General features: G+C 42.6%; 1 protein-coding gene across 3 annotated transcripts in view; it reads right to left on the bottom strand.

The window, feature by feature from the left end:
* Positions 1–437: 437 nt before the first annotated feature.
* rnf38 (ring finger protein 38) overlaps positions 438–17212 on the bottom strand; it is a 271228-nt gene continuing 254453 nt past the window's right edge. For 2 of the 3 annotated variants that reach the window (XM_085983718.1, XM_085983725.1), the window contains exons 10-12: positions 14108–14229; positions 12286–12385; positions 438–1660 (exon numbers count right to left, since the gene is read on the bottom strand). In XM_085983718.1, coding sequence (XP_085839844.1) covers positions 1514–1660; positions 12286–12385; positions 14108–14229 — 369 coding nt within the window. In that variant the 3' untranslated portion in view covers positions 438–1513. The remainder of the gene's footprint in view (positions 1661–12285; positions 12386–14107; positions 14230–17212) is intronic. The other variant, XM_085983721.1, reaches the window with a different exon arrangement.

Here is a 17212-nt window from a genome sequence, read left to right as displayed (position 1 = left end):
TACAGTACCTGAAGGCTCTATAAGGTAGATTGCTAAAATGGTTGAATTACCTTTATTTTATTTTTATATATACACACACGTATACAGGTAGATTTTTTATGTATATATAAAAATAAAAAAGCACACATGCTAAAAGATCACATTCACTGTAATCTTGCAGCAACACCCGGAATGATCACACAAAAACCAGGGAATGTTAGTGCACACACAAATTAAGCTGAAAAAAAAATCTTTGGAGTTCCAATCACACTGTTAGTATAACAATCCCATAATTGTTTCAATGTGAAGACTATATAAGCTTTATAAGTCATTAAATCACACAGTGCAAAGGGAGGTCAAATGACTGCATCACATCATGACCCTTAATGTAAAGGGAAGGCTGGAAGCCACAATAGGTAAGTTCAATGGATAGTTCATTCATATGCAACAAGGAACACCTAAATTTGTGCTATTAGACTGGTCTCATTCTGAATCACGGTGAACTTCTGAAGCATCAGCTCGACAAATTGGACATGTACGATTTGCCTGGGGAAAAAAAAAGGAAAATCATGTTTCATATATCTGCTATAAAAATTTGGCGAAAGGTCATCGGCCTGAAATGTTAACTCTGTTTCTCCCTCCACAGATGCTGCCTGACCTGCTGAGTACTTCCAGCATTTTCTGTTTTTAATTTCAGATTTCCAGCATCCGCAGTATTTTGCTTTCATATACGTGTATTATATTTTATATTAAAGAACAATACCACAAACCAATTCTGTGGTTTCTGGTCCCAAACACCAACATCTTGTATGGGTTCATCGTAACCACTTTACTACTTTTTACGAAACATACACAGGTATAAATGCCGCATGTCTCACACTTTAATGTAGAATGGCCTGTATATCTGCAGCATAACAAGTTATGCCACTGATTACTCATTGTAGCATTTTCTTCCACAAACATGAAAGAGACACAGATCAAACTCTTCTGACTCTGTACCGAAACATTTGCAATGTACTGTTCACTGGTATGATGCTGCATTTATTCCAGTTTATTCTTTTATTTTAAATATTCTGTAACAGATTGTGGAGCATTAAATAATTATTTCAGAGAGTTTAAAAAAAGAATTGAAGTTAATTATGATGTTCTTGCACTGTCAAATTCTTATAGCACAGTTACATAGAACATAATTGTATACCATGTGCGTCTAAAAGCTCACAAGAGAGCTTAGGAAAATTCACCAAAACTACCTATCTATGTACCAAGAAAGGGCAATAAATTGAGAGGGAAGTAGAGAACCTATTGTTGTCCATTATTTTTCTCAGACATTCTTATTATACATTTGGTGTCACAGGAACAAGTACAACAAGGGAAGATATCTTAGAGTTGATGATGGATAGAAAGAATTGCAAAAATTGCACTGAGGCACCAATATTCAGTCATAAATCTCCTGTAGCCTAATAATTACTCCATTAACCCCTGGCTCGGTAAGAGATGGTTATCTCTGTAGTTGAACTTCTGCACACAAGGCTTTTTATGGGGTAGGTGCACAGCGCATTTTGTTTCGCAGTATTTGCAGTAAAGCTGAAGCAGAGTTAGTACGAGTTCTGGATTTGTCGTCAAGATCTTCAGGCTGAAAAATTGTCCAAGTCAAAAGCAAAATACTGCAGATGCTGGAAATCTGAAATAAAAACAAAAATTGCTGGAAACAGGCAGCAACTGTGGAGAGAGAAGCAGAGTTAGTGTTTCAGGTCGATGACATTTCAACAGAGCTGGAACAGGTTTTAAGCAAGTGCAGAGGCAGGGAAAGGGGGAGGGAAGGGAAGAACAAAAGGGAAGGTATGCGATAGGGTGGAAGGGTGGAGTGATTACATGACATGACAAACAGGATGATGGTGCAAGGCAAAAGGAGATGGTAATGGGACAAGTAAAGAAACAAAAAGATGGGTCTAGGAGTAAATGGGAACAACAGAATCATCAATAGCTGCTGTCCGGAAAAATAGGGGCAGAGGTCATGATCTGAAATTGCTGAACTCAATGTTGAGTCCGGAAGGCTGTAAAGTGCCTAATCGAAAGATGAGGTGCTGTTCCTCAAGCTTACGTTGAGCTTCTTTGGAACAGTGTAGGAGGCCAAGGGCAGAGAGATCAGAGTGGGAGTGGAGTGGAGAATTCTGCTGCATTTGCTTAAAACCAGTTATATTTCTAACTTTTTCCAGTTCTGACAAAAGGTCATCGACCTGAAACGTTAACTCTATTTCTCTCTCCACAGATGCTGCCTGACCTGCTGAGTGTTTCCAGCATTTACTGTAAGCCAGTTTGACGGTGAAGCTTCACCGCTGTATTTTGTGAACTATTAGTTTGACACAGTATGTTGAAGTAGGAACTCTTGGGCCTTTAGAAGGCTGGGCGCACAAAGAAAAGTGACAAAGGGACATGGAGCCAGCCAGCCAGGTCTGGGGAGGAAGCTTGGCTTGGCAGGGAGATACTGACTTAACTCAAGCCCAGGGCTCATCAGAAACAGAAGGCTGACCAGGAAGCATTAAGTGAGTCTGCTGATAGTGTGGCATATGTTATATTTTTTTTTAAAAGAATGCTTTTGTAATTAGATGAAGGTGAGATTCGATTATAACGATTACTCTGTACTTTCACATGCTGTTTGTAAAATAAGGGGACTTAATGATTTCTATCTGGGCTCATCTGACTTAAGTTTTTCAGAAATTACAACAGAAAATACTGGAAAAACTCAGCAGGCCAGGCAACATCCGTGGAGAGAAATTAAAAGTTGACGTTTCGGGTTGAAACCCTTTTTCAAAACCGTTTTTAAGCCTTGCCTTCGGAAAGGTTGGAGAAGTGTACATAAAGGCATGTGTAAAAGACAAGGGGGGGTGTGTGTGAAATTTGTCTCGGACAATAGCACATTGGCAACCCGTTTTACTTCGCACAATTTTCTTTTCTATTGACTTCAATCTGACTGTGTGTAAAACGGGCTGCTGCTCAACTATCGCCTGCTTTTGCAGTACCACCCAAGACAAATTTCACCCCCCATGAATGCAGCTTGGATCACAAGGAGATACTATTATTATGTCCTGAGTTACACTATTGTATGATTAGATACTGTGCAATAACATAAAAGGAAATTGCTAACATAAAAGGGAATTCAAAAGGCTTCTATAGGCATATAAATAATGGCCCAGTAATTCCTGTCACAACGCGCGAGTACGGACGGGAGGAATTGCCGGTTTTCAGCATGCACAGTGCATGCGCTGAAAACTGGCATTTCCTGTCCTCTGACCCAAGGGGTTAAGAGGCAGAACGCTTGCGACTTGTGATGCAGCGCGTGCGCGCTGAAATTCCTTTTTTTCCCCCCCCAGAGTTGCCCGAGTGTAAAGGCCTCCGGTTTTTACGCGTGGAAAAACCAGACGTAAGTATTTAGTTTTACAGGTAAGTGGTCTTTTAGTACAATTTAGAATTTTTTTTTCCACAGGTTTATTATTTTTAAAGAATTTACAGTAAAGTAAGTTTAGTTTTAGACCCTATTTTTTAAAAATTTATTTTTTTCAAAAATTTGATTAATTGTTTAAAATATTTTTTTAAACTTATTTATAGTTAATATAATCAGTGGGATGTTTTTTAAAATTTTATTTAAAGTTTAAAGTAGTGTTTTGGCAGCCCATACTTTTCATGAGTTTGACAGTTCTTACTCTCAAACTCATGAATGAAGTTTCCCCTCCCCTGATTGGCTGCACAGTGCTCACCTGATTCCAGCTGGCACATCGCACTAACTACGCCGCTGGATCAGGTAAGCACATCGTGCTGACATCTGAACCTGGCCAGTGACAGGAAATGCAAGCAGGCCCGGGCTTCAGATGTCAGCGCGCAGGGTGAGTGCACATCGGGGGCTTGCACGTGCGGCAAGCTCCCGATCCTAATTTCAGGGCCAATAAACGGGTAGTAAGAGGAGGGATGGGGCCGATTAGGGACCAAAAAGGAGACCTATGCATGGAGGCAGAGGGCATGGCTGAGGTACTAAATAAGTACTCTGCATCTGTCTTCACCAAGGAAGAAGATGCTGCCAAAGTCATAGTGAAAGAGGAGGTAGTGGAGATACTGGATGGGATAAAAGTTGATAGAGGTACTAGAAAGGCTGTCTGAACTTAAAGTTGATAAGTCACCAAGACTGGATGGGATGCATCCTATGATGCTGAGGGAGGTTAAGGAGGAAATCGCTGAGGTACTGGCCATAATCTTCCAATCTTCCTTAGAAAAGGGGGTGGTGCCAGAGGACTGGAGAATTGCAAATGCTACACCCTTGTTCAAAAAATGGTGCAAGAATAAACCCAGCAACTACAGGCCAGTCAATTTAACCTCGGTAGGGGAAGCTTTTAGAAATGATAACAGTGTCAGCTGTGGCTCAGTTGGTAGCACACTCGCCTCCCGAGTCAGAAGGTTGGGTTCAAGTCCCACTCTAGGAACTTGAGCACATAAATCTAGGCTGACACTCCAGTGCAGTGCTGAGGGAGTGCTGCACTGTTGGAGGTGCCGTCTTTCGAATGAGACACTAAACCGAGACCCCGTCTGCTCTCTCAGGTGGACGTAAAAGATCCCATGGCACTATTTCGAAGAAGAGCAGGGGAGTTATCCCAGGTGTCCTAGCCAATATTTATCCCTCAATCAACATAACAAAAACAGATTATCTGGTCATTATTGTAGTGTATGTACCCGTCTACCTTTAAGAGAACTATTGTATGTAACCGTTCACCTTAAGAGAACTATTTTAGGTGTGGCACTACTTTGTTTGGCTTCTGTATACTGTAATACCGACGGTGACCACACCAGTATATAAGTGTTGTGTCAGGATTTATTGGGCAGATTCGCCCTGACCTTCGAATAGTAAAGTCCTGTTTTAAGGTAGTCTGTGTATTAATTAACTAAACAACCCACAGACTTTACAGTGGCGACGAGTCCGATCGTACCCTGCGGCAACAATACTTCCGAAGCAGTTAACGAGCGTCGAGAAGAGGCAACCGCCCTCGTCATTCTGCTGGGAGGAAACTCGAGTCTGCAGAGCTGGAAAGGAGGAAGAATTCAGAGACAAAGACTTCCATCAGCAACAGGCACTGACTGTCCCTTCTGCCACGGTGAGGAGTGAGCCGATCAGCACGAGAAGCAAGGCGGCCACGGTGACTGTGAGTAAGGGAAAGTAAAAAGAATAACCGGAGGATAAGGGCGGTGCACTCGACCACGGTCGAGGGGGAAAGGAGCCGGACAGAAGTCGGGTCCAGAGGCGCTGAGACTGGGGCAGCGTGGAGCAAGGAAGCCACGGTACAGACAGGCTGGGGACGCAACGGCGTCGTGAGACAGCTAGACCGCGACCGGCGAAAAAGGCCGGGCAGCGACCGAAGCCACAAAGCGCTGCGACCGGGAGCGTAGGCGCGGGAAGATATAAAAACTCAGCCGCAGCCGGGGAGGGAAGCACCGGACTGCGAGAGGGCTGGGAGGCGCGATTGGGAGCCGAGCGAGCGGGAGAGGCAGAGCCGACCAAGGGAGACTGAGCGAGAGCCAGTCCAGCGGCTGAAACTGTTCGCCGTCAACGGGGTGTACCCAGCGCCGGTTGCCCTGCCGAGAAAAGGGAAAGCACTGAAGCCGACGCGCAGGCTGTGAACCTGAAAGCCAGCGGCCGTCGCCCGTGGGGAAAGTGTACCCCTCCCGCCAGGGGAAGAAACGCGGGAAGCCGCCATTAGGCGGAGAAGAAGACAGAAGCGGGGAACCGCCATTGAAGTGGGCGGGGAGAGAAGATAAGCGCGGGAAACCGCCATTTTCGCGGGAACCGCCATCTTGAAAAAAAAAAAGAAAATTTAAAGAAATAATCCGTGGTGTTATCAGGAAGAGAGGAAGATGCCTAAGCGTGGTAACATCAACGATTTTCATTCCGAGGTAGAAGACTGGGCCACGTATGTGGAACGCATTGAGATCTATTGTGAGGCCAATAAAATAGAAGAAGATGACAAAGCTATAACCTTGCTAAACTCGATGGGCGCGAAGACATACGGGCTCTTGAAGCATCTACTATCACCAGCTAAACCGGCGGATCAGACTTTCGATGATATTGTGGCTGTTCTGAAGGATCACTTGAACCCCACACCGTTGGTGTTGGCGGAACGATTCAAATTCTATGCGAGAACGCAACGGAAAGACGAAAGCAACGCAGAATACTTGGTCGAACTGCGTAGACTAGCGAAATACTGCCAGTTTGGAGGGAATCTGACAGAGGCATTGCGAGACAAGTTCGTGTGCGGATTGGCAAAGGAAGGAACGCAAAAGCGACTACTCGAAGAGAACGACCTTACACTTGACAGGGCTGTCCTTATTGCAGCATCGCACGAAGCCGCAGCGAAGGGAACTGCGGAAATGCAGCTAAAGACAGCGGCACTCAGTGTGGATCAAATTACCTCGACAACAACAAAATGTTATCGTTGTGGGAAGACAACACACGACCAGAACCAATCCTGGTTTAAGAACCAGGAATGTAGGAAATGTGGCAAACTGGGTCACATAGCTAAGGTATGCCGGTCAGGGAAGAAGACCAACAACCAAAGGACCAACAACCAAAGGAAGCCATCACAGGAAAAGTACAACAAGGTACACAAGGTGGCTGAGAAGAGTTCAGACGAACAGAATTCGGACTCAGACCCAAACGGCCAGGAGCTGGGTAGTCTGAGAATTCACAATGTGAGTAAGAAAGCTGACCTACAAACTATCTGGGTCATGCTAAAAATAGCTGGAGTCCAAGTGAAAATGGAGTTGGACACTGGATCAGCTCTATCAGTCATAAATCGAAGGGATTACCACCAGCTATTCTCACATATACCCTTAAGAGATACCAAGTTCGTATTGCAGACATACACGGGGCATAAAGTATACCCCATGGGAAAGATAAGAGTCAAGGTGAGAGATAGGGGTAAAGAACACCCAAGAATGAACTTATACGTACTACCTGAGGGAGGACCACCACTTCTAGGATGGGAGTGGATCAAGAAAATAGACATGGAATGGCACTATCTAAAAGCCATAACGAGTGAGGACTCGGTGCAGACAATCAGCTCAGATTCTGAATCGGATGACGATAAGACCAACCCAAATGTGAAAGACAAGGCTAAAATGGACTTGCTGACTAAGGTTGGAAAAACGAAGGCATGCAGAAAGGCTTATGCTCCAGAGAAGAACAAAGTTTCAGAACAGATCTCCACCGAACAACGACAACATAGTTTGACAGAGAATTCTGAGTCTGTTCAGTTTAAGGACATATCCATGATGGAAGAACACCGAGCTCGGACTCAACTTTATTTCAAATTACGACAACAATTAGAACAATTGAGTTACCGTCTCGTACAAGAGATGAAAACAATGAAAAAGTTCTATGACACCGAATGGGAGAATCTGGAAAGACAACAGAAGCAGCTAGCTCAAGCAGAGAGCGACCATAGAGCCATCGTGACCAATCACCGATCACATCTCCCTTATGATGTTCAGGAGTTAGAATATTTGCAGAAAGAAGCAAATGAAGAGGAATCTTCAGGAAGCCAAGATTTTATTCCAGTTCTTCTCTACGACTCCTTACAAGCAGAGTTTGAGAAGTTGAAGGAACAGTATGAACAGGCCCAGGCTACAATCCTGGAGGGGGTTAACTCGGCAACCTCCGAAAAGTTAGTTTCAGTGGAAGCATATGAGCAACTAAAGGTTGAACATGAGCAAGAAGTCCAAAGGCTGCAGGAAATTCTTGATGAGCTCAAGGCCAAGACAGACTCATCGGTAGAAGTTCCATCCATAGATGAGAAATTAGAGGTGAAAGACATGGCAGAACATGAAAGACAAGATGTCCAAGAACTCATAAAAATATTGAAGGAAACCCAAGACAAATATGAGGCGGCAATGACCGAGGTTCAACAACTTGAAGAACAGATTCAACTGGGAATTCTTTCAGTGAAAGAAAAGGCAACTGTAAGAAACACAGAGACTGTAAGAATGGCCTCTGAACATGAGCTAGAGAGCATCAAGGTGCAACTTCTCCGAGCGCTTAAAGCCAAAGTACAAGAGGAAAAAAAGGTGAAAGCATTGGAGGAAAAGGTGGATGAAATGGAGAAGACTCTGATCCACAGGGTCCCCGTGGAAGAGTTAACGGTCAGCCAACTCCTTCATATGCTGAGAGACAAGACTCTGCAATGGGAAACATTTGAACACGAGCTTCAATCTTCAAAGGGAAGGGGTTCGGAGCTCTCAAAAGTTTGGGGAATAGTTGAGGTTGCAACACAGATTTTACGGGGCTGCCGAAAGTACGCTGAATCACGTCAATGTGAACTACAGAATGTTGAAACAGCTGCTCCAGTAGAAGGATTGAATAGCCCGATCAATCAATCCCCGATGGAAGGGGAAGTATTGGAATCACAAATGAGGTCATTAGTGAAGGATTGGCAGGAAACCCAGGAAGAGCGGGATGAATATGAACGCATGAAGAAGTCTCTTCAGGAAAGATGTCTAGGGAGGGAACAACAGTCGGCTAACGTCCAGTTGGGTAAGGAAGAAGTAGCAGGCCCTCTCGCTAGACTAGCTCAGGACGACACCGAATATTACCATGACCTGTTGAGTGACACGGAATATTACGATGACTTGGTCTGCCCAGCTTGTGATGAAAACTCCCAAAGTGCAGAAATCAGGATGAAGCACTTAAAGTCTAAGGAGCATAGGGAGATGGTGGCGCTACAGCTGGCAGCGGATAAGGGAGCCCCGAGAGTCTCCAAGAAGCAGAAAAGAAAAAGACAAAGCAGAAGACGATAACCATCTAAATCATTATCACTTCTATCAGATCATGCATGTGGGCCCTACGAAGGGGGCCAAATCAGTTGGAAAGTAGGAAAAATTACCAAGGCAGTCCAGCTGTTTGTAAAAGTCAGCACTGCTGGTTCAGCAGGACGGAAGTTCAAGCTGTTAAGCCAAGGGAAAGACTATTGGATGAGTCACGCTAGAAATGTGAACCGGCTACACCACAGAGATGTTGTTCGGACCGAGTCAAGACCAGAGACTGAATCTGTGAACTGTTCCCGCAGAGACTGAATCTGTGAACTGTTTCCCGCAGAGACTATATCTGTGAATTGTTTTACATGAAGTTGATTATATGTTATGTTTAATGGGGAATAAGTATGTTGTAAGCTAAAAAGGGAGGATTGTAGTGTATGTACCCGTCTACCTTTAAGAGAACTATTGTATGTAACCGTTCACCTTTAAGAGAACTATTTTAGGTGTGGCACTACTTTGTTTGGCTTCTGTATACTGTAATACCGACGGTGACCACACCAGTATATAAGTGTTGTGTCAGGATTTATTGGGCAGATTCGCCCTGACCTTCGAATAGTAAAGTCCTATTTTAAGTTACTCTGGTAGTCTGTGTATTAATTAACTAAACAACCCACAGACTTTACAATTATCACATTGCTGTTTGTGGGAGCTTGCTGTGCACAAATTGGCTGCTGCGTTTCCTACATTACAACAGTGACTACACTCAAAAAGTACTTCATTGGCTGTAAAGCGCTGTGAGATGTCCGGTGGTCGTGAAAGCCGCTATATAAATGTAAGTCTTTCTTTTTAATCAGTGACAAAGTTAACAGTCACTTGGACAAGTGTGGATTAATTAAGGGATGCCAGCACGGATTTGTTAAAGGCAAATCGTGCTTAACTAACTTAATCGAGTTTTTTGATGAGGTAACAGGTTGATGAGGGCAATGCGGTTGACGTGGTGTACATGGATTTCCAAAAGGCGTTGGATAAAAGGCTTGCCAGCAATGTTGAAGCCCATGGAACATGAGGGAAAGTGGCAGCATGGATCCGAAATTGGCTAAGTGACAGGAAACAGAGAGTAGTGGTGAATGGTTATTTTTCAGACTGGAGGAAGGTATACAGTGGTGCTCCCCAGGGGTCGGTATTAGGACCACTGCTTTTCTTGATATATATCAATGACTTGGACTTGGCAGTACAGGGCATAATTTCAAAATTTGCAAATGAAACAAAACTTGGACGTATAGTGAACAGTGAGGAGGATAGTGATAGACTTCAAGAAGACATAGACAGGCTGGTAAAATGGGCGGACACGTGGCAGATGAAATTGAATGCAGAAAAGTGCGAAGTGACACAGTTTGGTAGGAAGAACGAGGAGAGGCAATATAAACTAAAGGGTACAATTCTAAAGGTTGAACTGGGAGGCCGGGGATATATGTACACAAATTGTTGAAGGTGGCAGGGCAGGTTGAGAAAGCAGTTTAAAAAAAAATGGGATACTGGGCTTCATAAATAGAGGCAGAGAGTACAAAAGCAAGGAAGTTATGATGAACCTTTATAAAACACTGGTTTGGCCTCAACTGGAGTATTGTGTCCAATTCTGGGCACCGCACTTTAGAAAGGATGTGAAGGCCTTGGAGAGGGTGCAGAAAAGATTTACAAGAATGATTCCAGGGATGAGGGACTTCAGTTACGTGGATAGACTAAAGAAGCTGGGGTTGTTCCCCTTAGAGCAGAGAAGGTTGAGAGGAGATTTGATAGAGGTATTCAAAATCATGAGTGGTCTAGAGAGTGGATAGAGAGAAACTGTTCCCATTGGCGGAAGGGTCGAGAACCAAAGGACACAGATTTAAGGTGATTGGCAAAAGAACAAAAGGCGACATGAGGAAAGACTTTTTTATGCAGCGAGTGGTTAGGATCTGGAATGCACTGCCTGAAAGGGTGGTGGAGGCAGACTCAATCGTGGCTTTCAAAAGGGAATTGGATAAGTACCTGAAGGAAAAAAATTTGCAGGGCTATGGGGAAAGAGTGGGGGAGAGGGACTAGCTGAAGTGCTCTTGCAGAGAGTCGAGATGGGCTCAACGGGCCGAATGACTTCCTCTGTGCTGTAACCATTCTATGTTTCTATGAACTGAGGCACACTCCTGAACGCAAGATGCGTAGATTGCTTATGGGAATGACCAGCACCAATGTACCCAAGAGAATATGTAAGGCAGACGCATAACTTGTAACAAAGACTGTTGTCCCATTTGATCTCATTCTAAAAAATGAAAAACAAATAAATGTTTGAGTAGATGCCATTCACGCTGACTGGATGAACTACAGTTGGCTTTACAAAACTGACAAAACGTGTATAAAAAAATTTCAGAACTAAAAAATTACTTTGCAGATCTGTACTTATAAATAAAAAATAATTTTGAAACTGCTCAAATCCAATATTCTAAGCAATAACTTTACCCCAGCTGTTTTTTTAAAATAAATTACTGAAAATGTCTGTTGATTAGCATTTAAAGTGGGTTTGACTACACAATTTAAAATACTTAATATAATGAAAGTATAAAGTGACAATAAAAGATAATGGACAATAACAAGTAAACTTTGTCCTCTCCCTGTACAAGCTACCTCGAAGTGGAAGTACAGTATTTACATACTGTGCTGTAGATGTTACAAATGTTGCCATTTCCAACCAGCAGTTCAGAAGTCCCTTTGTATACCGTAGTTCGCTACAGTCCCTCCAGGTGGCATCAAGTCCATGAATATAACAATGTGTACTTCCCAGGAACAGCTGGCTTGTCAGTGAGTTGTGATAAATGAGTAAATCTGTAATTATTGGAAACCCATTGAAGCCGAAGGGGATTCTATATCCTTTGGGGAGGTCAAGATGGAACTGTTAAGAAAACCTTTACATATAAATCAGAATGATGTTTTATTCAGTGGGGATGACTTAACTGATTATAAATCAGTCTTTAAAAATCTTGCCGTTAAAAATTATGAGAAGTGCATCAAAGAATGGTGCACAGATTTCTTTTTAGAATACTTTTAATTCAACCAGTGCCAGCATTAAAAAAAAAACAGATTTTATAAATGGAGACTATTTAAAAATGGATGTTGGGCCTAATGGTTCTTTTTGTTCCTGAAAACCTTTACATTTGTAATGTGAGGAAAAATTCTTTGCACCAGAAAAAAAAACTTTTATTGCCTTAGACCTACTGAGATGAGGATGTGCTAGATTCTGTTTTGATTGAGGACATCAGTTTTTGCAAAATATAACACAAACTCAGCAGCACTTATAATAATTCAAATAAACGTGTAAGTAAAGCATTGAGACAGTTTTGTTAGCACAAACCATAGCAAATAAAGAGAATCAATACTGTACAAATATTATCTCAACCCTTTTGCATTAGAAAACGCTAAAAACAAATGATGAAAACATTTTGAGAGAGAGAGATCAGGTCAAAGTGTATTATAAACTCATTTTACCTTCAGCCATTTGTCGACACACTTGGCATGAAATTCATGGTTGCAGGGTAAGACTCTAAGTAGTTGCCTTGACTCAAAATCACACATGCACACTACACATCTGCATAAAATATAGAAAAAGGAAATTATTGCAGATTGAGTTTGTAACAACAGATTATTAAGTTTGTGGCATTTTCAACCAAGTTTGGATTACAGATATTTGTACAGTAAAAGGGAAGCAGGAGCTGCTGGCTCAAGAAGGTAAGCGCCTTATATAGAACTCCTTGTGAGCCAGGAGCAGCAGCAATGCTCCCTCCGGCCCCTCAAGGAAGCCTTCAGCCTCCCTTCTGCCAATCACACTGTTTCTCCATCCCGCCCCACCATGCTCTGGCCTTTCCCCCTCGCGATTGCCTCTCTATTCTACCACCACCAAGCCCTGAACTCCGGCCTTCACCCCCTCCCAAAGGCCCGATCTACGGCATCCCCCCCCACCCCCGCAACACTCCAAGATCGCTTATATTCCTCCCTCACCCCCCTCCCAAGTCCCGATCTCCAGCCTTTCGACCCTCTGGATTGCCAGGGACCATCCCCAAGCGGCCCGGGCTGTGGGTTATCCTGCCTGGCAGATGGCCAGCCAGTCAATTTAGCCGGCTGCCGGGCAGGAAACTGAAGAAAAAGTTAAAATGAGGTCCTGCTATTAAATTCGGTACGACCTCCGTGCTCCCAGCCTTGACACGTTCCCTGGCCGGGTACGCCCTCCCCTGCACCCTCTCTGTAAATATCAGGGTCATAGTTTCACCCACATTTCAAGAACAAAAAATAGCATAAGTGAAGTAATGAAGCTGCTGTTCATTCAAAAAGATCTCTGCTTTATTGAGTTTCTTCATTAATTGTAGCATTGAAATGAGAAAATAAAACCAAACTAGTTAGCTCAGGAAGACACTAGATTCCATGACCTAGTACCAGTCGAAGGGTTAAACAAAGTGGGTACAGCCCACGGCTTGAAAAGTGTTTCATGGTCTGTGGAAGAAACTGTCCTTTGTCAGCTCACTCTTCTTTTCTTGGACCATGTTTTAGATTCCTATGTTTAACTGAATGTTCCGCCAATTTGCACGAGGTCTGATTTGGTTTGACTATATGACATGACCTAATTCTACGTACTCTACTAATAATTAAATGTTGCGAGCATACACTGACCTACATGTGAAATATATTGTACCCAGTACCGAGTCATTAATAACCAAGCCAACATTTTCTTGTACCTCATACACTCCAACCACTAGGACATTGATCTTTATGTAACATGGACACAGTGCTTAGAAAAAAATCAAGTAAAATTTTAATTCCCTTTCATGCATTAAAATGCTTTTGTAGTAGTTTCAAAAATAAAAAGTTGTGCGCATCAGTGAATGTGTAATAGCTAAAGTTTACACTTCAGATTAAAAGGTATGGTTGATCTGATTTTTTTTTAAACATAAGGGCTCAGTAATATACACAATTGATGAGACAGATGGCAACAGATGCAGAAACTTTATCCTCTAATAAAAAACGTATTCAGCCATTAAAAATATATCTTACCAGGTAAAAAGCTAGTGTTAAGAAAATTCACTACAGTATACAATAAAAATTAGACAGTGCAAGTAAAACTGTATTTTCTAACTAATCAGAACTATATAAAATGATGAAATATAGGACAGCCAATTGTCTCTCCTGCTTTTGAGGTATTAGTGTAGGTATGACACACAGCCACCAACAAAATATGAAGAATCTACTCACTTAAAATCAAAGATGGTCACCCCTGTTGCATTCTAATTTTACTGTACAATTATATTGATATACTTACAAAGTCTGCTCTGACTGGTGGTTGTTAGGGTTAAACCTATAGGATGGAAGTTGTTCAATATCTGCTTTTGTAAGTCCCCGTGGTTTGGCTTCTCCCAGTCTTTCTGCCAGGTTAAGAAGTGCCTATATTCAAAATACATATTATTTAACAATTTATTACATGCAACTTATTGCTAGCTTTCAGCTCTCAACCAATATAAGGATGTTTCACTGAGAAGAATTGTTGTTTCTAAAATATTTATTGACTAGAAAAAGTATTGATGCAAGAGGAAGATTAAATGACCTCCCACATGAATGCACAGAAATACATGACCATTATAAAGCAGTAGTGTGGTTGAAGGGGCAGAAGACATTAGTGGGAGTTGTATACAGACCCCCAAACAGTAATGCTGAGGTTGGGGATGGCATTAAATTAGAGAAGCGTGCAATAAGGGCACAGCAGTCATCATGGGTGACTTTAATCGACATATAGATTGGGCTAATCAAATTAGTAACAATACTGTGGAGGAGGAATTCCTGGAGTGGAGGAGGAATTCCTGGAGTGTATACGGGATGGTTTCCTGGACCAATATGTCGAGGAACCAACTAGAGATCAGGCCATCTTAGACTGGGTATTATATAATGAGAAAGGATTAATTAGCAATGTTGTTGTGCGAGGCCACTTGGGGAGGAGCGATCATAATATGATAGAATTCTTCATTAAAATGGAGAGTGAAGTAGTTGACTCACAGACTAGGGTCCTGAATTTAAATAAAGGAAACTATGATGGTATGAGGCACGAGTTGACTAGGATGGATTGGGGAACGTTACTTAAAGGGTTGAAGGTGGATAGGCAATGGCAAACATTTAAAGACTGCATGGATGAACTACAGAATTTGTTCATCCCTGCTTGGCATAAAAATAAATCAAAAAAGGTGACTCAACCGCAGCTAACAAGGGAAATTAGGGATAGCATAAGATCCAAGGAGAGGACATATAATTTGGCCAGAAAAAGCAGCAAACCTGAGGATTGGGAGCAATTCAGGATTCAGCAAAGGAGGACAAAGGGATTAATTAAGAGGGGGAAAATAGATTAGGAGAGTAAGCTAGCAGGGATCATAAAAACAGACTGTAAAAGCTTCTATAGATGTGTGAAGAGAAAAAGATTGGTGAAGTCAAGCGTAGGTCCCTTGCAGTCAGAAACAGGGCAATTTATAATGGGGAACAAAGAAATGGCTGAACAATTAAATACATACTTTGGTTCTGTCTTTACAAAGGAGGACACAAATAACCTCCCAGAGATGTTGGGGAACATAGGGTCTAATGAGAGGGAGGAATTGAATGAAATCAGTATTTGTAGAGAAATGGTATTAGGGAAATTGATAGCATTGAAGGCCGATAAATCCCCAGGGCCTGATAATCTACATCCTAGGGTACTTAAGGAAGTGGCCCTAGAAATAGTAGATGCATTGCTGGTCATCTTCCAAAATTCTATAGACTCTGGAATAGTTCCCATGGATTGGAGGGTAGCTAATGTAACCCCACTATTTAAAAAGGGTGGTAGAGAGAAAATGGGGGATTATAGACCGATAAGCCTGACATCGGTAGTGGGGAAAATGCTAGAGTCCATTATAAAAGGTGTAATAGCAGAGCACTTGGAAAACAGTGACAGGATCGGACAAAGTCAACATGGATTTACAAAAGGTAAATCATGCTTGACTAATCTATTGGAATTTTTTTGAGGATGTAACTGGTAGAATAGATAAGGGAGAACCAGTGGATGTGGTGTATTTGGACTTTCAGAAGGCTTTCGATAAGGTCCCGCATAAGAGATTAGCGTGTAAAGTTAAAGCACATGGGATTGGGAGTAAGGTACTGTCTTAGATAGAGAACTGGTTGGCAGACAGGAAGCAAAGAGTTGGAATAAACGGGTCTTTTTCAGAGTGGCAGGCAGTGACCAGTGGGGTACCGCAGGGATCGGTGCTAGGACCCCAGCTATTCACAATATATATATAAATGATCTAGACGAGGGAACTAGATGTAATATCTCCAAGTTTGCAGAAGACACAAAGCTGGGTGAGCATGTGTGTTGTGAGGAGGATGCAGAGAAACTCCAGTACGATTTGGACAGGTTGGGTGATTGGGCAAATGCAGTATAATGTGGATAAATGGGAGGTTATCCACTTCGGTGGCAAAAACAGGAAGACAGATTATCTGAACGGCAATAGATTGGGAAAAGGGGAAGTGCAACGAGACCTGGGTGTCCTTGTGCACCAGTCGCTGAAGGTAAGCATGCAGGTGCAGCAGACGGTTAAGAAGGCAAATGGTATGTTGGCCTTCAAAGCGAGAGGATGAGTACAGGAGCAAGGATGTCTTGCTGCAGTTGCACAGGGCCTTGGTGAGACCACACCTTGAGTATTGTGTGCAGTTTTGGTCGCCTTATCTGAGGAAGGATGTTCTTGCCATGGAGAGAGTGCAGCGAAGATTCACCAGGGATGGCAGGAATGACGTATGAGCAGAGATTGGGTCGGTTAGGCTTATATTCGCTAGAGATTAGAAGAATGAGAGGGGATCTTATTGAAACTTATAAAATTCTAACAGGTCTAGACAGACTAGATGTAGGAAGGATGTTTCCGATGGTGGGGGAGTCCAGAACCAGGGGTCACTGTTTAAGGATAAGGGGTAAGCCATTTAGGACTGAGATGAGGAGGAATTTCTTCACCTAGAGAGTGGTGAACCTGTGAAATTCTCTGCCACACAGGGCAGTTGAGGCCAATTCATTAAATATATTCAAGAAGGAGTTGGATATATTTCTTGAGGCTAAATGGATCAAGGGATATGGGGAGAAAGCAGGGACAGGGTATGAATTTGGATGATCAGCCATGATCTCATTAAATGGCGGAGCGGGCTCGCGGGGTCGAATGGCCTACTCCTGCTCCTATCTTCTATGTTTCTATGTAATGTCACACCTCTGCAATCTATTAAGTTTGATGCACATGTGCTTCCTGCACGTATTTCAGAGAATAAATGTCAGACATTGACAATCCTCCCCCACCATAAGAAATAAAATGGATGCTTCCAATCATAGTTCTTTTGAACTTTACTGACTTGTTTGAAACGTTTACTG

Source organism: Somniosus microcephalus, chromosome 1, assembly GCF_052327205.1.
Source record: "Somniosus microcephalus isolate GS21.2 chromosome 1, FLI_Smic_1.0, whole genome shotgun sequence".
Taxonomy (NCBI): domain Eukaryota; kingdom Metazoa; phylum Chordata; class Chondrichthyes; order Squaliformes; family Somniosidae; genus Somniosus; species Somniosus microcephalus.
The sequence above is the reverse complement of the archived record's forward strand: the minus strand, read 5'-3'. Positions and strand labels throughout refer to the sequence as shown.